Source organism: Gadus chalcogrammus, chromosome 21, assembly GCF_026213295.1.
Source record: "Gadus chalcogrammus isolate NIFS_2021 chromosome 21, NIFS_Gcha_1.0, whole genome shotgun sequence".
Taxonomy (NCBI): Eukaryota; Metazoa; Chordata; class Actinopteri; order Gadiformes; family Gadidae; genus Gadus; species Gadus chalcogrammus.
Genome location: NC_079432.1, coordinates 14346773 through 14371312, shown reverse-complemented (window position 1 = coordinate 14371312; position 24540 = coordinate 14346773). Strand labels below are relative to the sequence as shown.

Sequence of the window (24540 nt, the reverse complement as noted above, 5' to 3'; positions counted from 1 at the left end):
CCACATCCAGCCGGGGGTTTATGGGTTCAAAACAAGATTTAACATCCTATGATATGATTGAGAGTCCATTTGTAAGATAGTACATCCAGACTGAACTTGGCTCCCTTATTTATTTATCTGCGCATCATGTTCTAGGCGCTTTGGTGTGCATTTAAGTTCTCGGAAGCTGAGGTGGTAGTGGACACTTTGACACGGTACAGCCAGTTCCTTAGGCTGGCCCTAACAAGCCTTATATTTAATAGCTTCCCTTTTTGTGCATTATTAAGTTTATCTCTGCTGGAATGAATAGGAAATTATTACAGTATTTTAGCGTGATGCTATCATATTTGATATGTTTTAACAGGATTGCATATTCTATTGTTTGACCATATAGTTTGAAGCGCTGTATGTGCAACACTAAGTACTGAATGAACGATACGGTACTTTAGACTGATTATCCAATCAGCATCTAATGGTGATTAACCAATTATCTGTACACTGAAAACGTCCTTGTTGTTTCCCTTCAACCATCTGTCCCTGCTTGTGTTTGTTCGATTGTGTGTGTGTGTGTGTGTGCGTGTCCGTGTGTCCGTGTGCCTGCCCAGGTCACGAGGATCGACGGCACAGTGGACAACCCCCCGTGCCTGAAGGTGACCCACAAGACGCTGGGCACCCAGAACAGCAACAACGACATGTTGTTCTGCAGACTCAGCATGCCCGTGGAGTTCCATGCCGCCCCCTCTGAGGAGTCATCCAAGCTGAGGTGAGCCCGATCATCAGAACCACCGGCGGGACCACCCCCAGGGACCACTACCGGGACCAGGGGGAAAGCCATCCCTTCCATCCCATGACTAACAAGCCTAAAGAGGAGAGCGAACGCGCTCTCCTCTTTAGGCTTGTTATTCAGGGGATATTATGGGGATATAATGCTATTCATGGGGGATTTTCCCTGGGACTGCCCAGTGAAAGGAGTTTAGAACGCAGAGATAATTGCTTTGATGAAGCTGTTTGATTAGAGCGTATCCAAACACTAACATTGGGCCCCAGGGACAGCATATAAAGGCTAAAAATGAAGTCCTTTGGAAAAGCAATTGCATGAATTACGTTGGCGTAGGCCAGTTGAGTTAATTATGTTAGGTATCGCGCATGAGCTTATAAATCGGGTCGTGCTGCACTCGGATTCAACTTTTGGTGAATCTATAATGTTGCGACTGAATGTGATTTCTGGTGTTTCACTGTTTCACAGGTATATGCTGGGGGTGACTCAACAGATCTACTTTCAAAGCTTATTCTTCTGTTTATATTGAGGCTTGGGAGTTACTTGCTGCTCTCTGGGCTTACAGTTAGCAAGTCTAGTTCCAGCGTTTCTTCGTACACAGCAGACGTTGGCAACAGGGACGTGACCAGGAACTAGAAAATACAGACTCCAGGTCAAGAGTTAAGAGTCTGAGGGGATAGCAGGTTTTAGTGTGGAAATGTCTCGGACAGCATGTCCCGATATTATCCTCTGTGCTCTTCGGGCTCTCGACCCTATTGGGGAATAAGCCAGACTAAATATCGCCTTGAATACCCTTCATTCTGGACCTGTTTTTTTTTTTTTACTTTACAGTCAGCCTCCCAAGGAAGACGGCAACGTGGACTACGGGAGCATCACCACGGTGAGCCACTTCCTGCAGTCCCAAGTGACCACACCCATCCATCATCAGCATCAATATTAGCATTAGCATTACTGTTAGCATTAGCATCAATATTAGCATTAGTGTTAGCATTAGCATTAGCTTTGGCGTTTACCTCTGATTACCGCCCTTCCTCCCGCGGCCGCAGTACCACCACACGGTCAGGGTGTTCGGAGGGCAGGACCCCGCGTCCATCTGGGTGGGCTGGGTGACCCCCGACTACCATTACCACAGCAAAAACTTCAGCCTGAGCAAGACGCGCACGGTCACCGTAACCCTGGGCGACGAGCGGGGCCGCGTCCACGAGAGGTAAGACTCCTCACCCTCCCTCTGGCCTGGCAGTAGACGAAGGCACGTGCGTTTCACACATCGTGAGCAGATTAATATCTACGGTATACCGTTGTACAAGGCGGTTCTCCTGACCTGGCCAGACCAATTCGCAAATGCGTATTAGTCTGGAACCTCTCGGTTCATTATTGATTTCCAAGGAGCGTTATCAAAGGGGAAAGACCAAAATGCCTCTGGAGCCCATAAATAATCAGAGCAGCTAAACCTGATGGCTATCACTTAGCACTGCGTTGGGAAGTTTAACTTTAGCTACCAAATCCTGCCGGAAGTATGGAATACACATCTTTCAACAAGATGCATTCAAAAGCTTTGAGTGCAGGTGTTTGATCTTCTTCAAACAAACAATACAGTCCAGTTTTTTTAACACTGTCGCAGTAGCAGACTCAACAGACCGTTGCACATCAGCGACAGCCACCTTGGTAATCTAGTCATCCTAAACCCGCGCCGTATTAGATAAAAGGCAGTGATCTGCCCGACCCAGGTCGCCTGGAGTTCTGCTGAACGGAGGGGGGGGGGGCAGACCATCTGCCATCAGCAAATAGAACATGAGCTTGCAGATTCATGAGACATAAAACATTCGTTCATCTTAATATCATAACAAAGATATTGCAAATAATACAACAGGAGGTAGACAAGCGCTCTTGTTTTCCTAGATATTAAGAGGACACACCAGTAGCTCGGATTCACGGCGATACGCAGTCCATTTGGAAGTTAAACCAGATTCTAATCTACTTAAAACCCCACTTACCGGCGGGGGGGGGGGAAGATTGAATGTTAATGAGAGAATAACCACAGTACATGGGGTAGGGGTAGGGGCGAATCAATCTGTTCCACACATCAAAGATAGGACGCTGTGTGAATACATTCCTTTAACTCTGCCGGAGTAAAGACAAGAAGCTAGTAATAGCACCGTCCCTACTGTCACATGTGGCCTTTTACAAGCCGCTGTCATTTGTGCTTTATATATATCATCTGCTGACATTTATTTGAAGTGGATGGTTGCTATTTACTAACTAATGGAGATTTCATCAGAGACCTGGATTGTTTTGTTTTTATATTTTCATGACATACCATTTGAAAGGTGCTGTAGGGAAGATTTAAGAGATTCTATGTGAGTGTTAAGGTAAGTATTGACAATGTCGTCTGTCAGCTAGGAATGAGTGAACTTCGCTGTGAGAATATCGACTTTGGGTTGACCGGGTCTCCGAGTTGACTCGTGTGGTTATTCAGACTTAAGACCACGCCCAGCTAAAGTAAATCAGTGAAGCTCTGCCCTGATTGGTTCGGGTGATCTAAATTGTATGTATTATTATTATTATCTCGCCTGTCAATCATTGATTGGTTCCCATTCCATCCCCCCGTACATTCCCCCCCGGCCAGCATCCAGAGGAGCAACTGCTACATGGTGTGGGGGGCGGACGCGGCGGGCTCCTCGGCGGCGGGCCGGGCCAGCAGCGACCTGGAGGTGGGCTGCCTCATCGACCTGGCCAGCGGCTTCGTCTCCTTCACGGCCAACGGCAAGGAGCTGCCCACCGTCTTCCAGGTGACCTGCTCACACACGCACGCATGAATGAAGGCACGACCGCAGGCACGCAATGGGTACACACATACACACGCGCTCACGCTCACGCACCTCGCATACCTGGCCTTGTATCTTATTACAACTTCATATTTTCGTCTTGCGGCCAGAGAATGCATGGGAAGGAGTTTGATTGGGAATATCCTATAGTTAGATAGAAAATGTATTGTTCCCTTGGGGAAATTGTTCTCAGTGATTAGACAGATATACATTACCCGGCCTTAACCACAAAAACAACAACAACACAAACAAAAAAATCACTGACAAGACAAGACCTATATTAATGTTTGATTGTATGTGGGGGCTTTTCCTAAATCAGGATTTAGCTGAAGTTGTTTGCTCTTGATTTGTGGCCAAGTGTTCAAAACAAATGTGTTAGGCTGATTTAAACATTGGATTGCCTCCACCTGCTTGATAAAAGGGCAGCGAATAGACAAGTAACGAAGACAAAATATCAATAAATATAATATTATTCATCCAAAGACATTGCGGTAGTGGATTTTGACAGTGTTGCCATGGTTACAACTCATATCACTCTAGCTATGCTGTAAGATGGACCTTTTTTCCCTCTGTTCCTCAAAATATGGGAATGATGGTTTACAATAAGATTTTCCGCCCCCATCTCCTGTGGTGTTATTTCAGATTCTGTTTGTGTGCTGGCTGAAAGCGATCCCATCCGTACTTCCTGTGGTTTGAAAGGCCCCCGATGCCTTTCTCTCTCCTCACTCTCTCTCTCTGCATTGCATTCCTCAATATCGATCCGCCTGCCTTTGCATTCATGTGGCACTTTATCCAGGCGAAACCCCTGTGAGGGAAACCCACTGTGTGTCTCTTAGTGTCTGTCTCTCTCGATCTCCCCGTCTCTGGGAGTGCTCCGAGGCTTATGTTAAACCCAGTGACGGGCATCGGCCTGGCATTTGAAACACCGTTGAATTCGAAAGCATCTCAGGGATATTCACCTCGACTGACATTTTACATTTTAAGTGTGATTACCCTTTAACAAAGGGTCCCCCCGCTGCCCTCTGCGTGTTGAGGGGGAGCAGGGATGTGTGTGGGGCACTGTGGTTTGGGCGGGGGGGGGGAGCAAGGGGTATCCTGTCTGACTCGTCTGCCGCTTCGCACGCAGGTGGAGCCCAACACCAAGCTGTTCCCGGCGGTCTTCGTGCGACCCACCAGCGCCAACCTCTTCCAGTTTGAGTTTGACAAGATGAAGGTGTGCCCTCCCACCGCCCCTCCCCCCGTCCCCCCCCCATCACCTCTCCTTCCCATCACACTCACACTCTCACCTTCATCTGTGCACACGCACCATTGCCGATGCATCCGACTCACTATTTTGTCAGAAGCATTGGTTGGATCTTGTGCAGTCAGATTAGCAGGCAAGAAAGATTTGTTGTTAACGTTCACGTTCATGCTACTTCCAAAAAATAGGAAGAACGATTCCTAAAGGCAAAGAGGCACTGTTTGCACACCAGTTCACACTAATAAGTCAAAACAATAATGTAAATATATATAAATATATATATATATATATATCTACATATGCCTCCCATTCTCAGCGCTTTTTTTCCTGTCTTTCATCTCCCTACTCTCCCCCAATTTCTCCCCCTCCCCCCGCAGGACGCCATGCCCTTGTCGTCGGCCATGTTCAAGAGCGAGCTGCGCAACCCGGTGCCCCAGTGCCCGCTGCGGCTGGACGTGCAGTCCATCGTGGCGGTGCTGTGGAGCCGCATGCCCAACATCTTCCTGACGGTGGAGACGGCGCGCGTCAGCGAGCGCCACGGCTGGGTGGTGCAGTGCCTGGAGCCCCTGCAGATGATGGCCGTGCACATCCCCGAGGAGAACAGGTCAGGGCCGCTCGGGGCGGGGTTGGGTCTGTTGTTCACCCAGATGTTCCCGTGTCCTGCGTCCGCAATGACGAGGACGGCCCCGAGGCTGACGTAAACGGAGCCAGTTTTTGTTCGCGGATCACGACTTTGATGGGATGAAAGGATAAAGACCAACCGAATGGCCTTTTGTGTATGATTGGTAAATAGGGGGTTTTGGTTGACATCATTTAAAACCTTGTCTATTTCCCGTCTCTCCCGTCCCCTCCGTTCTCCACCTCTCTCCTCGGCCCTCCAGGTGCATGGACATCTTGGAGCTGTCGGAGAACGAGGAGCTGAGGAAGTTCCACTACCACACGCTGAAGCTGTACTGCGCCCTCTGCGCCCTGGGCAACACCCGCGTGGCCCACGCCCTCTGCAGCCACCTGGACCAATCGCAGATCCTCTACACCATCGACAACCAATACCTCTCCGGCATGCTGAGGGAGGGCTTCTACAACTTCCTCATTAGGTGAAGCCCGGCCTTCGTGTCCTCGGTAGAGCGTAATGCGTTATAATTGTATATTATTTATTATCAAACCATCAAAATTGCTTCCTCCGTCATTAGTGTTCGTTGTCTGTCTACATTCATGTGTCATTGTTTCCTTGTGCTTAAATATTAGAATCCACAAGGCAATGCATTGTAATGTGCTATTAATTAAAGGAATGGTTGCTGATCGCATTAAAACATTCGTTTTAAAAAACCTGACTTTCATTAATTCTGTCAATCTCGCTAATGAATAAAAGTCACTTCAAACTGTGTTGCAATCAACCACCGCTTGTGACCCACCCACCCCTCCCCCTCTCCCCTCCCCCCCACCCCCCGACAGCACCCACCTGGAGACGGCCAAGGAGGCGCGGCTGATGATGAACAACGAGTTCATCATCCCGGTGACGGACGAGACGCGCTCCATCAAGCTGTTCCCCGACGAGTCCAAGCGCCACTCCCTGCCCGGCGTGGGCCTCAGCACCTGCCTCAAGCCCCGGGTGCACTTCGACCCCGTGGGCATCATCAGCACCAAGCCCCGGCAGCAGCTGCTGCACAGCCCCCAGATCCCGCTGGGCACGCTGAAGGAGAAGGCCATCAGCATGCTGACGGAGGCCGTGCAGGGCGGCGGCACGCACATCCGCGACCCGGTGGGCGGCAGCGTGGAGTACCAGTTCGTGCCCATCCTCAAGCTGATCGGCACCCTGCTGGTCATGGGCGCCCTGACCAGCGACGAGGTGCGCGTCATCCTGCTGATGGTGGACCCCAACGTGTTCGGGGAGCCGCCGGAGGCGGCGGCCGGGGAGGGGGGCGAGGCCCCGGTGGCGGCCGGCGGCGGCGCGGAGAAGGAGGAGGCCAGCAGCAACGAGGAGAAGGCGGTGGAGGCGGGAGAGGAGGAGGGCAAGGAGGGGAAGCCGCTGATGAAGGGCCTGCTGGGGAAGACGCTGCCTGAGCCCGTCAAGCGGCAGGTGATGGGCGGCAGTGGCACACACACACACACGCATCACACACACACACACACACACACACGCACTTATACAAATAGAGACACACTAACACAGAGACAAACACACACAAATACACACACACACACACACACACACACACACACACACACACACACACACACACACACACACACACACACACACACACACACCTTAGTCTTTGCTATCAACTAAATGTAAACTTTGTCCATAAGTGAAGGCCCTGACGCAGCATTTTAATCGGTTATTCCGGGTATCACGTCTGTTCGTGTTCTCCTCCCAGCTCTCACCGCATGGGTTCCTGTTAAGGGGGCTCCTGGGATTAATAAACTGCTCTGTGCTACAATACCAAAATACCTCCACATTGAACGTTTTGCAAAGGACATATTCGTGCACACTCCCTCCAGGACAGAAGCACACTATTTTCAACACGTCCATCTGTGGCAAGCTGCTGATGCTGCGGAAGTGTTTCACACTCCTTCAACTCATTCAGATAAGGTGGTACTAAAGTGGGCTCTCAGGGGCCCCGCGAGGGCCGTTAAGTTGAGCAAGGAGCGTACTGACTCAATCACCTCCTTCACACTTTTTCTGGTCCCACTTTACGTGCATTAGTCAAGCATTCATTGACTTAATGGTTGCATGGTTGGTAGTCACAGATAATTCAAAGTTAATTGATGGACTATTAATCATTACCTAATGCTTTTCATCTTAACTTTAAATTACATTTTAGAATCGTATTAGGGTTAACACTAACCCTCGCCCTAACCCCTATGCTAATGCTATATTATAGGGCTTATTACTGCATGAACTCATGTTAGTTGATCGTTCATCAGTGACCTCTCACAGTAGAGTCCCCCCTCCTCTCCCCAGATGTGTGAGCTGCTGCACTACTTCTGCGACTGCGAGCTGAAGCACCGCATCGAGGCCATCGTCTCCTTCTCCGACAGCTTCGTCTCCAAGCTGCAGTACAACCAGAAGTTCCGCTACAACGAGCTGATGCTGGCGTTCAACATGTCCGCCGCCGTCACCGCCAAGAAGACCAGGGAGTTCCGCTCGCCCCCGCACGAACAGGTGACCTGGCAGCAAAAGATAAACAACCAGCATGATCCCTGTTATATCCACCGTACATTGATTCAGCAGTGACCTGAGGATGTAGGCTTGCCGCAGGTACACTGTAGCATTAGAATTCAAAACTACATCCATTATAAGTCAATTCGTTTTCATGTCTTCATGATATTCAGGTCCATAACCTTGACTTAAAGCTAGGTCAGGCACTTGTAGAAAAAACAGCCAGTGGTAGAATTTGAAAGAAAAGAAAGTGAAAGAATTCCCCCCCCTCCATTCAGGATTCCCTCCAAAGCCTTCCCCCAAAACACATGACTGGCTCACTAGCTCTGGCCCGCGTTGTGGAAGACTCCGGTCATGCTCAATGAGGAGGGTAGAGTGTACGCAGAGTTCTGGGTAGAAAGGTAGACAGACAGGGAGGTCGTTTAATCATTTCATTCAGGCCTAATGATTGGATTGGCTTATTGCAGGCCTGCGACAGCAACACATACCAGGTTGTTTTGTATTGTTTCTCACACCATTTGACTTGATTGCAGTCAGGATGTCAAGAGAACTTGCTTCTGAAATAGATTGGCTACCCTATCTTTCAAGGACAATATCCTATCTTTAAAGGACAATACTGATATCTGGCCAATCAATGTAACATTTGTTATCAATACATTAGTCTAAGATAGTTTGTTGTATCGATTCTGCCAAATTAGTGTTTAGCGTGAGCATACTCTTAAACAATGCAATACAGAACTTTGGTCTTCTGGAATCAATGCATATTGCGTCAGTGCAGAGTTTGGCAATAAAAAAGTGAATTGCCATTCAAGTACTTTACTATATTTTGTATCTCAAAGACAAAAGTGCTGCTGCTTCTGTGAACCTTTAAAACAGACCCGATGCTCTTAGGCAGAATTGGCACAAGTCACTTTGACAAATTATATTGGTTGCGGATGTCTAAGTGAAGCCCGGAGAGATGCTCTTCACTTAGTGGTTTTGTAACCCAGACCGGTATTGTCCCTTAGAATGATGGTCAACAGGACCTCAAAACATCCATATTTGTCTTATGTCGTAAGTTGCAATATCACGCATCCTAAAGAAAGTCTCTATCACACATCGGTCCAACATGGAGTATTTTCAGACACGCTCGCTGAGATTCATCCTGTCCCTGTTCTCATAATGCATCCATAATCAGTAACGGTGGTCAACAGAGACTGTAAAAGAGTCGCTTTTATTACAGCAAAGAATGCATCTGATCTGCATTTTTTTTGATCAGCCGTCAAATCTGCATCGTCCTCAGCAGCCTCCGCAGACTTCGTAATCCTCATCTTCACAGTATAAATGCCAGATGGTTTTAATAGTAACCTTCGTGAACCTGTGATTCACTTAGGCTAATCCTCTTTACCAAACATCCCTGCTGCATATATATCAGATGGAGGGCTGATTTGACAAGGTTCTATAAATACGTGAAAGAAAAAAGGTTTGGTTGCATCTGGGAGTTTTCTGACCTCCGACAATCTTTTGCATTTGGAATAAGACTCATTCCCATGACTGTTTTCAAGGCTTTCGAGCTGTATGAACGGCCCATACTTAAAATAGAACAACAGATTTGCCATGTCTGAGGGGTTAACAACATAATCAGAAGTAAAGTACAATTGTCTGTTGTCCATCAAATGAATCTATTTTATGTCTTGGAGAATACTGAGCTCGACTTGGTCATAGTTTACGGCTATGTTCCACCCTTGTTTAACTGCAAAATGATTTCTCAACGGGCACCAGAGAGCTGAGGGGCTAAAGTAAAACACTTTTACTGGTTAATGAAACATGACCTGCCATTTAAAAATAAAAAAAATGTCTTCTCCCAGGGGATAGTGTGCTGGCCCTGTGAACAGGCTCGCACTGTGAACACACACCACACCACTCAATTCCCTTCCAGTTTTTAAATATACTTTAAGGTTTAGGTATTAATATATATCAGGATAGGATATAAGTATAAATCGCCTGGTTTGCACCAATTCATTAACTTATGTAAATCTAACTGTGGGTGACAAACAATACGTAACAGATTGAATCGTATTTTTATAGGAAAGAAAAAAGAGGCTGTAAACACGCAGAAGATGTGTGCAGAGTCAGTACAGCCCATAATTCAGTAGAAAAAGCTCAAAGTACTTTTTTTAATGAATATCTGTTGACAATTCTCAAACAGCAGTAGATGTATTTCCCTCTGCTGTATTGAAGGCCTGGATCATAACTATTATTTCTCATAGCATTGGCAGGGGACCTATGAGTTGTTTGGAAATCAACCAACAGCTGGACAAGCAGCCAAAATGTGTTCCCTTGGCAACAATAATAATGACTTTATAATTCGTGTATATGATATATGTTGGTTGTTACGGTTTTATAAAAATACTTTCAACTTTAATATATACCTCGTAAAAAATATATAGATTGCCTAATATGTTGTTGTACGACACAAGAGCAATGACTCAAAAGCCAGAACTAACTTTTTTATTAAACTTCCCCCCTATTTAGCAGAGTTGCGTAGCCTCCTGTCTGAGCCAGGCCGTCTGGATCAGTACAGGCAGTTCACCCAAGTGCTGTGTCCTAGACCTTAGTTTCAAATAGAGGTCAGCAGCAGGTGTGAATGCACTTTATTCCAAACATGGTTCATAGTTCTTCCCATGATTTATTAAAAGGCCCAGGCCAGAAATAGAGCAGCGTATCTGCTGGAGAGGATTCTGCTGCATTCTGCTGCGCCAGCGAGGAAGGTCTCATATGTAGTCTTATTTTGAAGCTAGCTAGTACTAAGAAGTAGCTAGAACTACTAGACTACCAGAAGTACTGAGTACTTCTTAAGTCTAGGAAACAGCACTTGAGTGAACTGCCTGTACTGATCCAGACAGCCTGTCTCAGACAGAAGCTAAATTAAATACGCAGCTCTGCAAAATAGAGAACTTAAATAAATAGGCAGTTCTTGCTACTGAGTCATTGCTCTTGTGTCGTACAATGACATATTAGAGAATATATATTTCTATGAAATATATTAAACCATGAAAACCAAATCATAGACATTCATTCTAAAGTTGTTATTATTGTTGACTATGGGACACATTTTGGCTGCTTGTCCAGCTACCGGCAAGGTCCCCTGACCCCTAGGAGAGTAATGTACCAGGCCTGTAATACAGCAGAGAGAGGAAGAGAACATGGCCAGCAATTACATTCAGTCTAAGTTTTTCCCTCCCTCACCCCCTCCTTCCCTCCCCCCCTCCCTCCCTCCCCTCCTGCCCTCTGCCCTCCCCACCCATGTCTGTAGATCAACATGCTGTTGAACTTCAGTGCGGGGGAGGACTGCCCCTGTCCCGAAGACATCCAGGAGGAGCTCAATCTGTTCCACAACGAGCTGCGGCTGCATTGTGGTACGGCGCCCCGCCCACAGCGCTGCCCTGCCTGCTGGTTCACTGTAGCGCTCACACAGACCTGTTTACACCTGAACAAACACAACGCACGAATCTACCAATGAACAAATGAACTCGCAAAAAAAACATACACAACAACATATTGGAAAAATCCTTAATAGTGTAGTACATTTAACCCATTTAAGCTCTACTGTCTAGGCAAATATTATTGATGGAGATGGTGCACTGAAAAAAGCTGATATAACATAATAAAGGAAAACATATTTCCATGACACGTTAATCCCAAGTGTCTTATAATACCGTGCATGCGTTCATAATAACAACTCGCATAACATTAGGAACCAAAGAAATTACACAAAGCATGTTTTCCTGCCACGCTCCCCCGGTCCGGTGAGCGCGCTCCCCCGGTCCGGTGAGCGCGCCCCCCCCATCCCGGGCAGCGGTAAAGCCCCCCCTGTAACCCCTCTGTCCCCCCCCCTCACAGGGATCCCCGTGGAGGAGGAGGAGGCCGAGAAGGACATGTCCATCAAGGGCCGGCTCCTGGCAATGGTCTACAAGATCAAGGGCCAGCCGCAGAAGACGGAGGAGGAGCCCACCGAGACGGAGCTCCCCCCCCCTAGTAAGTGTCCCCGTGTTCACATCTCGCACCACGACCCCTCCAGACCCAACCCGCGGCGCCCCATACAGGGAGGGGGTCAGCGGGTGAAGAAGATAAGGGTGGCCTGGATCCTTAGACGATTTTAATCTTTCATAGAAAGACACTTAGTCAACGTAGGCTTGAATCATTGTGTCGTGTCTGAGAGTGGGGCATTCAACTGGGAGGATGGGATGCTGAATGAGTGACGCCACAGCAGTGCTTGGCTTCTCGGAGGTTACGCTGTGGTTTTTGAGTGGGAGTGGGGGATTGACAGAGATTTCTTTGTTCAATTCGCTGTGTTATGATTTTCTTTTAATAAATATCCTAATTCTTTGCTTGATAACCCCTTTGTGTAAGGGCAGTGGCTCTATCTAATCATTTTCTCTTTGAATTAAGGCCCGTTCTAGACCGTTAGTCAAGGAGGTTACACAATGTCGGGAAAAGATGAAGATTTGGCAGCATTCCGATAATATTAAAAGCACTCACGCTGGTGAAAACGATTCTCTCCCTCGCTACTCTAGTGCATTTTCTCTATTCTGCTCAAAAAAACGGTGCAGCATTTGCTCTATACCCTGAAACGCATCAGTCACAGGTCTTTAAAATCTTTAATCAATCAAATGCTTCTAAATTGTCTTTAGCGATAGGGGTTTTGTCATGGTCGGATGTGAATGCTGTGTTATCACACAGAACAGATTTCTCCTTCTCCACAGAGATAAGCCATTGTTTGATTTTGTAAAGCATATCTTGTTGACACATTGCGTCAGTTTTGTTTCACCCTGGGTCTGATTTGTTCAAAGTACCATTCTAAGCAAACGGTCCGTTATTGGTTGTGCTTGCATGTCAATCCAGACCTCTTACCGACAAGAAGGCATGTCAGACACTGTTACCAACGCTGTGTCCCAAACCATGTGTATGGTATGGCTGACTTTCTGAGACTTATTTGTAATGGTCAACATAAGAATATATTACCACGAAAAAAACAGTACAAAAAAAAAAAAAATTTTTTTCATGAGAACCATGTTATGGCAATCATAATTGGAAGCCTAACTGATCAAATTATGCTTCAACGGGTGGTAGGAGGCAGAAACACACAGATTAAAATGGATTTGTCACATTTGCATTCAGTAATTTAGCAGGGGCTTTAATCTAAGGCGTCTTAATATCCAATGAGGTTATCACGGCCGAATTCAAATTACGTAGCTGCAGTCACTGCTGCAATTTGAATGTTGTTCTGTCAATTATCTTTCTCTCTGTTGTCAGGCATATTGGCAATACAGCTGCAGCCAGAAGATAATTCAATTGCACATCCAGTATTTGATCCTGTGTTATTGCAGTCTGTATTATTCTAGCCTTTGTCGATGTTTTTCATTCGTCATGAATAATATACTAACTATATACTCTAGGATGCATTTTTCAAGTCTTGTGTGGGGATGTGTACTGAACCAAGCTCATTATTCTTCTCTTGACTCCATTACGCCCAGTCCATTACTGCAGGCTATCCTCGGCTTACTTTGAGTAATCTCTTTCAACGCAATGACTCTTAGATGTGACCGCCTTTCCTTATTGAGAACTAGCTCTACAAGTCCTAAGACGATTTGATCCAGTAACACTAGGGTTATCTCAGTGAGCGGAAAGTGTTCATTCTCACAGTTAACTTATCATTACGTATTTATCCCCCTATATCATTGCTATGATATGGTAAGGTCATTTACTTCTCATTAATGGTTATTGTCAAGTTAATGAAGCAAATCATTAACAGTAGAAAACATAATTCCAGAAAGCATTTTCTTCATAAAAAGTTTGAAAGATTCATCTTACTTTTCAGAGAAAACCCATTAGTTCTCCATCTCCAGGAACAAATATAAAAGCCCTGTTTGTGGGTCTGAATCCACGACGCATTTTGACTACTGATGCAGGTTCTGCATCTTAAAACTGTGATTGCCGTTTATATTGTTTCTTTCCTGCCTTTATTTTGTTATTTCCCTCTACCTTCATCCCCTGAATCCCTCATCGTCCCCCTAATGACTGTCTGCTGTTTGCCTCGGAGCATGTTCAGGCCCCATGTGCCTCACAGCTACTCCTTATCATGGAGTTTGCCCAGAAGAGCAATGGCTTGGAGAAGCGCCATCAGGTTTTTTATTTATCCATCCATTTTCCTCCAGAGTTACTACCATGCCTTTGGGAATTTAATTTTTGTCATATATATTTCTTTATCTATGAATCCATGAATGAATGTCTGAAACGATGGCTGCGTGATGTATGGGATCACACAAAAGACACCCTGGTTGGACTGGTGCTGCCGTCTACAGAGCGCCAGTTAGCCATACCTCACTTTGATTCAAAAGTGCTGCTGTTGCGTTCTGCATCCTTCTCCAATTGCTACTTCTAAGTCTTTCGTAGGAAATCATGGAGAGTGCGTTTGTGTGTGTGTGTGTGTGTGCGTATGTGTGTGTGTGTGTGTGCGCACGTGTGAATTGATTTGTGTCAAGGATGAAATAGCATCCTGGCTACGGAGCCCTGACTCAGCTGACGGTAGATACAGTAGTCGCTGGGAGGTGGAATCCAGGAAGTCTGCTGCCACGTCCAAAAATACAGACGTTTGTCTTCTACGTCTTTATCTCCTGACAGACACTCCTGTATTGCCGCCGGTGTGATTTCCCTTTTGTTCATGCCATGCGCTCCGTTTAATTACTTTAGACATTAACATTCATATTATTCATGACCCCCATGTGCACCTCCAACATAGCTTTGAGCGTGGCGACGTGACGCGTGACTTTGCATTCAAAGTTTTCGTTTTTAGTTGAGTTTTTCTTTTCTTTTCTTTGCTTCAAGTGTTTTTCCTTCCGAGTTGAAGATAATCGGCTCGGTTCACGAAGAGTTCTAGTCGTGAGGCGTAATATTGGACAGGGCGATAATCCAGTTAGCTGACTTTCTTATCCCCCCTCTTTTATGTTTGTTACATCATATAAGGACAACTTGTTAGTAACATAGTGACATAGGAACCCAGGTTGAGACAGTGACATCCATTTTAACTCTTGGTTTACTAGCACCAGTACAATGGTACAGTTACCCTCAACAGGGGCCGTAGAGCGTCACGTCGATAACAATGCATACCGGTGACACCATCCATTGTATTCATAACCCTCTCCCCTTGTCCCCTCCCACAGCCAACCTGAAGGAGCTCATCTCCCAGACCATCACCAGCTGGGCCCAGGAGTGCCACATCCAGGACCCCGAGCTGGTGCGCGTCATGTTCAGCCTGCTGCGGCGGCAGTACGACGGCATCGGCGAGCTGCTGCGCGCCATGCGCAAGAGCTACACCATCAGCGCCGCCTCGGTGCAGGACGCCATCAACCTGCTGGCCTCGCTGGGCCAGATCCGCTCGCTGCTGTCGGTGCGCATGGGCAATGAGGAGGAGAGGCTGATGATCGACGGGCTGGGGTGAGCCTACGGGACGTGTGTGTGTGTGTGTCTGTGTCTGTGTCTGTCTGTGTGTGTGTGTGTGTGTGTCTGTGACAATGAAAAAAAAAATATATATATATTTTTCCCACTGATTGTTTTAATCACATTCAGGTGCTTGTGTGGGTTTGTGTGTGTGAGTGATGTGTATATATTTCATATTGTGTAATTGGTTCTTTTGTTCATTATGTTGTTTATTATGTGCCCAGAAAAGCCACAAATGAGCTATCGGGCGGTAATCAATCCAAATCCAAAAAAAAAAAAAAAAATACTTTAGATTCCACTGTTGGTCTCAATGAAGGCTATTGCCGTGCTCATAAAATAATTGGTGTTTGTGTGTGTGTTGCCAGTGACATCATGAACAACAAGGTGTTCTACCAGCACCCTAACCTGATGCGGGTGCTGGGCATGCACGAGACGGTCATGGAGGTCATGGTCAACGTGCTGGGAGGGGACAAGTCTCAGGTCAGACTCACTGTACTCTGCCGTGTCAAGGTCTCCACCAGCCAGGCTGATCACCGAAGATCTGACACAAAAAACCACACATGGCACTCAGAAAAAGACTTATTGCAAAACAACTGATCGTGATGCGTTTTACAATAAGTTGTGTTATTCCCAAGCATTCTGTGTTTTCCGAGCGTGTGAATGACTGAGGGTGTGCTCGTAGAGCAGGGCATTAAAGGTAGAGCTGGAAGGTGAAACGCTCTGGGTCCCTATTTGGGGCGCGCTGGGAGCGAGAGCGTGGCGGTGATTGAGTGCCACTCCGGGTGCCAGTTGTGAATCGGATCTAAGAACAGAACAGTGGACCCTCGCAGGCAGAAAGAGAAGCAGACAGACAGACAGACAGACATGTCTGTCGATAGGACAGACACATAGTAAAACGGACACAATGACACATACAGAAGAGAGGAGGCAGCCAGACAAACACAGACGGGCAGGTAGCCAGGCGGTCAGGCAGACAGGTGGGCAGACGGACAGGTTGACAGACAGACAGGCGGTCAGGGCGACAGGTCATCGTGGGTGGCAGCTCTGGGAATCTCATCATGTCGTCCCACCCTGGCCGTAAACCGCAGACCTGATTTGCCGTCACTGGATACGTGCAGCTCACTTACAGCGGCCATATACAGTATCACCGGGGCAGCATATGGCAGAGTGCTAAGAACCGCTCACACTGTTTACCGGAATTACCTTGGCCTCTGACATCGTCAAAGTGGCAAGTAATGTAAAAACAAAAATGTATTGTTACGGCACAAAGTAGGACAAGTATAATATAACAAATGTACAAAGAGAGGAAGAATAATTGACTGTTGTTTCTGTATCCAAACAAATGTGTCCTTACATGAAATTACACGAATACATTTAGATTATTTCCTTTTGTTCCTTCCGCAGGAGATTGCCTTCCCCAAGATGGTGGCTAGCTGCTGTCGCTTCCTGTGCTACTTCTGCCGCATCAGCCGTCAGAACCAGAAGGCCATGTTCGACCACTTGAGCTACCTGCTGGAGAACAGCAGCGTGGGGCTGGGTAATACCGGACCAACCCCGTCACACACCAACACCAACACCGTACATTCAACACCATAGCAGGCAAAGCGATCATAGTGAGCCACAGATCATCAGAGAATGGTGTGCTAGTTTGTGGCCGTCATGATATAGGTTAGGTCATGTTATACATATCATAATAAACTGTCATGATATACAAGTCATGATATGTATATCATGATATACATATCATGATATACATGTCATGATGCGTATATCATGATATACATGTCATGATAAACATATCATGATAAACATGTTATGATTTACATATGACATGTTCAATCATGATATGTACAGTATATCATGATTAACATGTCAGGATATACATATCATGATATACATATGATATGTATATCATGAGATGTTAATCATGATATACATATGTCACACCCCTCCTCGGGTGAAGGTAATGTAACCTTAATACACCAGACTTTCAAACCCAAAGGATGGCAAGGCACACGGGTGCATATCGGTTTTTAACAACATTTATTCCCCCAAAGTGTCAGATAAGTGCAAAACATACAGAGGAGGCCAACCCCCAAATATCTCAGTCGATATATAGCATCTCGTGGAGAGCTGAGCACCCTGCTCAACACAGACAACCTCTTCTGGCAACCGCATACAGCAGACTGTCAGAAGGACAGCAGCTCACCCATTTTATACCCCATGGCCCCTCCCACTAGACAGGCCCAATCAACAGGGGGGTTATAATACTGTGGCATTTTGCAAATCCACCATGAATAAACTCATCAAATATACAGCATGCATGTTAAAGTTAATTTCATCTTGTAGATCAGTGATTTTCACTAGTGCATTTAGGCTTGTCGCTCATTAATGTCCAATGTCAATGTCCAGTGTCCTCCTTCGACACAAGGGAAAATGGTTTGGCCCAAATTGGGCGAATCAGTGGCAGCAGATGTTTCCTGACACCATATTTAAAGCCCTCAGCCCCACCCTGTCTCTTTTAGTCTGCAGTACAGAGCCATGGTGAGAGGGAGAGGTTGTTTGTGATTGTTTGTTGCTTGAATAAAGAGCTTGACTCTACTGTATGCTTGAAGGTTTGCTGTTCATACACTATCCATCAATGCGCTCTATTGATAGGCAGTTAAACAGACAATGACAGTGGTCAAACTGTCACAATATCATGATAAACATGTCATGATAAGCATATCATGATATGCATATTAGTTCAACAGACACACAATTGGTTTAAGCACAAGCAATCCGAAGTACTTTACTCTGTAATGTATTTGAGGTCTCTCCAACCCTCTGTGCCTCTGTTGAACTGTGATGGATGGAGGTTTGGTATTCCTGTGGAGAGAGCCTCCACATGAGAGCCCTAGTTCACCCAGACTGTCATGGAGTGAGGGAATCCTTTAGGCGGGCTGGGCAGGACTGATGAGTCATTGTTGTGTACAGACAAGTAAAGCAAAAGGCTGCTGCTGCCATTTCGAACGTCACCAAGCTCATCATTATTGTTATGATCCACCAATATTGAAATGTTAACACACATGTCAATGTTGGCTCGGTTGATAATTTTTTACAATGTTAAATTAACCATGTGTTGGGTCCAGTGCCAAGAGAGGAAAGGAAATGGTTTGACTTTAATGTATTTTCTTCTTTGTCATATTGTATGTGTAACCATGGCAACAGTATAAAATAGTATGTCACATTCCAAAATATCCCATCAGGGATGAATAGAAATACAATTGAATGTTCATATTAGCATAAAATGTCTTGTTTTACAACCCTTTTTGATGCCGCCCCCTCGCCCCTGCTGACTGAGTGTGTGTGTGTGTGTGTGTGTGTGTGTGTGTGTGTGTGTGTGTGTGTGTGTGTGTGTGTGTGTGTGTGTGGTGTGTGGCGTTGCAGCCTCGGAGGCCATGAGGGGCTCCACCCCCCTGGACGTGGCGGCCTCCTCCGTGATGGACAACAACGGGCTGGCCCTGGCGCTGGAGGAGCCCGACCTGGAGAAGGTGGGTGGACCCCGCCGCAGCCCGGCGGTCTGGGGGACACGCTGCTGACCTTTCTCTTAGAAAGTTTCACTCTGCACAACTTCACAAAATCGCCGAAACGTCAAGGTGTCATTTTGGAATGACTAAACCACTCAGGGAAGCGTCGCCAACAAACCGTCCGTCCTCATAAAGGATGATGAATGGCATTTTCCGGTCGAGTAACAGAAGCTGGCTCAGCAGACGTGTCTGTTGCCGCTCCTGATTGTGTCAGTGGGAAGAGGGGGCCATTAAATTCCCATAAGTATTCAGTCCTTGCAAGCCAGTCTGACTGTGTGTGTGTGTTTGTGTGTGTGTGTGGGCGCGCGTGTGCGTGCGTGTCTAGGTGGTGATGTACCTGGCAGGCTGTGGTCTTCAGAGTTGCGCCATGCTTGTTGCCAAGGGTTACCCAGACCTGGGCTGGAACCCCATCGAGGGGGAGCGCTACCTGTCCTTCCTGCGCTTCGCCGTCTTCAGCAACGGTGAGTGAGGGAGAGCATGTTTCTGGTGAACAGGCTCCCCTGCCCTGCACTAACTACAATGGTGCTTTGTGGAAGCTGTGATCTAATAACGGCAAAAATAATAATGAAATACGTATTCATGTGCGTGTAGAATATGACTCAGGTCTGGATTTAGAAAAGGATATGGAATCTGTTGTCAGTCTTTTATATTAAAATTATTCTTTAGATTACAGGTGCTCTTTGTATGATTTAGTACGCTAGCATCAAGTCATGAGGTTGGAGATTGCAACCCGATTGAACGTAATGATACCTTTACCAACGTGAAAATAATAATAACCAAGCACACCTACATACTCTGACTCCCTGATGCAAAGTCGTTCCAGCACGACGAATGATTTAGGACCAGTTTTATCCAACCCGTCCTAACACACCGGCGTTCATTGCCTGTGCGTGTGCTCGGGTGAGCGTGAGTGTGCTCCGGTCCAGCCCTGATCACGGTGTCCCCGTGTCCCTCCCCCCTCGTCCCTCCAGGCGAGAGCGTGGAGGAGAACTCCAACGTGGTGGTGAAGCTGCTGATCCGCCGGCCCGAGTGCTTCGGGCCCGCCCTGAGGGGCGAGGGGGGCCAGGGTCTGCTGGCCGCCATGCAGGAGGCCATCGCCATCTCCGAGGACCCCGCCCTGGACCTGCCCAGCGGCGAGGCCGCGGACGTCCCGGCTGGGTGAGCACGGAGCTGGGACGGGCACGGCATGGGGCAACATACCAACAGTTCAGACATTTATTTTGTGCGATCGCCCCCGAAAACGTTAAACCAAAACAAGGAGTTCACTCTGTTGCCGTTCTTGAAGCCAAGGAAAAAAAAATCACTGCAACTTTTTTTTGTGTTGCGAAACAACAACAAAACATCTACAACCAGACTCACATTGACGGCAATTTATGTATTTAAAAAAAAAACTAAACTCGGTTGTTTCGTAAGAAGATCAGCGCGCTGACTGCAGAAATAGGGTTAGGCACAGCGCAAAAACAGAGAGGGAAATGGTTCGTTATCAAAGGCAACGATGAAGATACAGCCGCCCCCACCCCCTTACCCCCCCGAGCTGATAAAGCATGATTAGCCCCAAGCTTTCACAATAAAGGAATTTGTTGCATCGATGCTGCATACAAGATGCCAAAAATGCCATAAAACTATAAAAAGAGGAGGATATAAAATAATATAACAATTTACGACATTCATGATGCCTTTTAAAGGAGAGAGGCATCTGTTTAATGATGTGAGCATTGTTCCTGAATGCTGGCCTAGACAACATGTGTCTTTTGCCAAGTGATAAAGAAGAATTGAAGACATCTGCTCAACACTTAATACTGCAGAGTGCCTCGGTCGTCGTGCGTCAGGCTGTGAACGCCCCGTCTCTCACCTTGTGTCTCAGGCCCGGAGAGGAGGAAGACGAGGTCATCCACATGGGCAACGCCATCATGTCCTTCTACTCTGCGCTGATCGACCTGCTGGGACGCTGCGCCCCGGAGCAGCATGTGAGTGTCCCGGGGAGGGATGGGGTTAGGTGGACGCCGCAGGCCGGGGGAGGAGCCATTGCCTCAGACGCACGTCAACCTAGCTGATCTCACCGTGTCTCTCGCTCTCTGACAGCTCATCAACAAGGGGAAGGGGGAGGCCCTGCGCATCCGCGCCATCCTGCGCTCCCTGGTCCCCACCAGCGACCTGGTGGGCATCATCAGCATCCCCCTCAAGATGCCCATCGTCAACAAAGGTAAGACCCCGTCACCCCGAATAGAATGGAGGTAAAATGAACATACAAAGGCAAAGTTTGCCAACATTTCCAAACCATTTTTCGTTTGCTTTGAGTTCAGTGGGAACGTTGGCAAACACAAACGGTCTGAGGAGGTAGTTGTCGGCGATCAGTCACGGCTTACTTCCACAGGCCTGTCTAAAGCCTCCCTTCTACTGTAGTCCTATCGTCCGAAAGTGCGACCTGAATGTTAAATGGTCCTAGGTCGGTACAGCTTCGGTTACACAGCCTTCTATTCCCCTTGCATCGTTAAAAATCGAACAAACAAAAACAAATCAAATTGAAAAGTTCAAAGAAAAGATGTTCGCCTGGAACTTTTTTCTCGGTTTGCCGAATTTGAAGGAACCACTGGTGACCAACACCACACGTCTGTCAGGGACCCCAGTCCCTGGACTACAGCTGGTACGCTTGGTTGAGTCTCTTCAGAATCTGTGGGAGATGGAGAGATGGATACTTTATTCATCCCAAAGGAAATCATTTTTTTGTAGAAGACAACAAGAAAGAAGATGAGGTGAAATAAGCGGGGGACACACTGTTCATAGCGGCCGTCCGAAAATGCTATGCTACACAATACAGCCTCATGCGTTTGTGTTCTCATTATTTGCAAGCTTTTCACCAATAAGAACCGGGGAAGCCGAACATGTCAATCACTAGCCGAGGGATTTGATCTATTCGCCACCGGTGGGCCGATGTGGTTTGGATAATGCGGTTGGATAGTTGTGAGAAGGGCCTTCTGTAAGTTGGAGACTGGACATGGTTTGGTTCCGTCTCCAGCTTATGAAGGATTAACGGTAAGAGGTCCGACTTGGTGGATGTAGGCACAGCAGGCGGTTGGGTGGCGAGGTCACATCAGTCCTCTGTCAACGGTGTTGATGGGCCAGCCTCCAATCACCGGGTCCAATATTAAAATCATGGCATCGTCGGCCTCTGCTGACAACGAGGTAAATCATTGGCAGGCAAAAAATAAACCTCATCACGTCCTGAAAATAAATCCCTGTGATCCATCAAGGCCGCGCGATCCGAAGCTCCACACCATAATTATTTAATACTCGCTGAACCCTGGAGCAACGCCAGCTGCCCCTAAATCACAGTGACCGACTGACTGAGAAACACAACAGCAGCCAAAGTCTGTACCACTTCTCCGTCCTGCACTTTATCTTGAAAGCAGCCAGTTTAGTCATCTCCGTGGCCTCTCTTCCGCCCCGCGAGAGGGTTTGTCCTGGGGAGCCACCCTGAAGGACGCTTGCAGAGAACCCAGTTAAGCCGTCTGGATCCAATTTTCTCCCTTGACAAATGACACCGAGGAAATGAAAGACTCTCTCCTCTGGGTGAACTCAAGGAGATGGGTTCATGTAATACGTCTCCCGCCGCTTGGGTAATTCTAGGAGGTTCTGAAGGCGGTCACTTTTATTTATTCGCTTTTATGGACTTAATATGTCATAAGTTATTCGTGAAAATCATTGGATTCAGATGTAGGTTATTGAGTGGCTAGGGGGATTGGCCCCCGGCCAGAAGATTCCGAGTGTTATCCGCCATGTCCTCAGGCTACCTGTAGGCAGCCTTGACCAAACCCACCTAACCCGTACATGTGGAAATAACGGTCTGCTCAGTGAATACTTAATCGTAGTATATCAGTGATTCTGCGTACTTTGTTCAAACTGGTGGTTGGGACAATTTTGATTTTATTATTTTATTTTCCACAAATGTAGGAATATCATTTTTGAATGATTATCTCAGATATGAAGGTGCTCTAGGTAATATGTAGCCTGGCTCCGCCCGCCTAAGTACTTCCGCTCAATTTGAATTTCCCTTCAGTACTAGGTCTGGACCTGCTGTATGTAATTTGGTTTTCTGGTGCCGCCACAGCGGCCACCAATCAGCGAACAGAGGGCGTGTCTGAGAACAATGACGATAAAGTCGTACGCCAGTTTGAGTTGTTGTTGTAGGTCGGTAGTTGATTTACAATGTGCAATTTTTCCCTGATAAATTAAATTTGACGAACAAAACCTGCAGCTGTCGTTGACGGACATTTTCGTGCAGACGCGCAAGGTGTTTGGTTTGTGTACAACCTGCGCGTGATTCCCGGCGCATGACATACGTCACAACCAAACGTTAGCGATTGGTTATGGCAGATCCAGAGTGGCACTGGGCAGATCCAATCATTTTAAACTTCAACAGACACCCGCCTTCAAGTGAGTTAACGTTTGTCAATTGATTAGGTCCAGACTCTGTACAAATGAAATGAAATGAAGTGAAGTACGAGAGTCTGGTAGAACCAGGCTAGGTAATATGGCTATTAGTGAATTAAATACACAGTGATGATATATGTTCTGGTCGACCGGATCACGACCGACCAATCAGGTAAGCTCTTCCCCTATTTGTTTTCGGGAATCCATCCTCTGACAATAACAGTGGCATGAAAACAAGACTTGGTTTCAATGATGGGGGAACATCGGGAGGGCACAATTATTATATTTCTCTATTCTGCTATCTCTCTTTAGGACTCTGAAATGCTACCTGCAGCAACTTTAAACACATCATAGCATGACGTATCATGTCACCATATCAAGTGCCTAAAGTCTGAATACAGAGTAGTACGGTAGTTAGTTGCAGCCCAACTGGAAAGACTTCTGAATCAGACCAAGCTTTACTGTATAGCCTCTCCCCCCGCCATGCTAGTGTAGCTTCTTATTATCCCATACAGAATTAACATCAGCATTTAATTAAAAAATATATTTATTTAGATGTGAAACGTTGTAAAGTCTCTCCCTGTGGTCTCCTTCTAGCATGAAAATCGCATAATAACCTCAGCGTCCTTGTTCGCTCAGACGGCTCGGTGACGGAGCCCGACATGGCGGCCAGCTTCTGCCCAGACCACAAGGCCCCCATGGTGCTCTTTCTGGACCGTGTGTACGGCATCGAGGACCAGAGCTTCCTGCTAAGAATGCTGGAGGTGGGCTTCCTGCCAGACCTCCGTGCCTCCGCCTCCCTCGACACGGTGAGTGAATGCCGGCTTTGGTCCGTAACAACCGTACATAACTGTAAACACAAATATTTACTTCAAAATAAACCCTGGCGTTAGATCGAAATGATTTAAAAGCATTCACGGCCAACGTCGTAAAATAGCGCAAATGTAAATAATAATAAGTGCAGGAGTACGCAAGCAAGGGAGTTTTGTAGCGCCCTGCCGAGTCTAATCATTACACAGTGTGGAGATAAGTAATACTTTATTAAAGATTGGAAATCCTGGACGCTACTCTTACCT

The 24540-nt window shown here is 46.9% G+C and overlaps 1 protein-coding gene across 5 annotated transcripts in view; it reads left to right on the top strand.

The window, feature by feature from the left end:
- The window catches only part of ryr3 (ryanodine receptor 3), a 111309-nt gene that overhangs the window by 49061 nt on the left and 37708 nt on the right, over window positions 1–24540 (top strand). For all 5 annotated transcript variants that reach the window (XM_056581342.1, XM_056581341.1, XM_056581339.1 and 2 more), the window contains 20 exons: window positions 585–742; window positions 1589–1637; window positions 1804–1964; window positions 3384–3546; window positions 4709–4795; window positions 5200–5426; window positions 5704–5916; window positions 6275–6899; window positions 7788–7988; window positions 11281–11383; window positions 11868–12002; window positions 15188–15461; window positions 15830–15944; window positions 16869–17001; window positions 18894–18997; window positions 19359–19494; window positions 20005–20191; window positions 20898–21000; window positions 21116–21236; window positions 24104–24273. In XM_056581342.1, coding sequence (XP_056437317.1) covers window positions 585–742; window positions 1589–1637; window positions 1804–1964; window positions 3384–3546; window positions 4709–4795; window positions 5200–5426; window positions 5704–5916; window positions 6275–6899; window positions 7788–7988; window positions 11281–11383; window positions 11868–12002; window positions 15188–15461; window positions 15830–15944; window positions 16869–17001; window positions 18894–18997; window positions 19359–19494; window positions 20005–20191; window positions 20898–21000; window positions 21116–21236; window positions 24104–24273 — 3465 coding nt within the window. The remainder of the gene's footprint in view (window positions 1–584; window positions 743–1588; window positions 1638–1803; window positions 1965–3383; window positions 3547–4708; window positions 4796–5199; window positions 5427–5703; window positions 5917–6274; window positions 6900–7787; window positions 7989–11280; window positions 11384–11867; window positions 12003–15187; window positions 15462–15829; window positions 15945–16868; window positions 17002–18893; window positions 18998–19358; window positions 19495–20004; window positions 20192–20897; window positions 21001–21115; window positions 21237–24103; window positions 24274–24540) is intronic.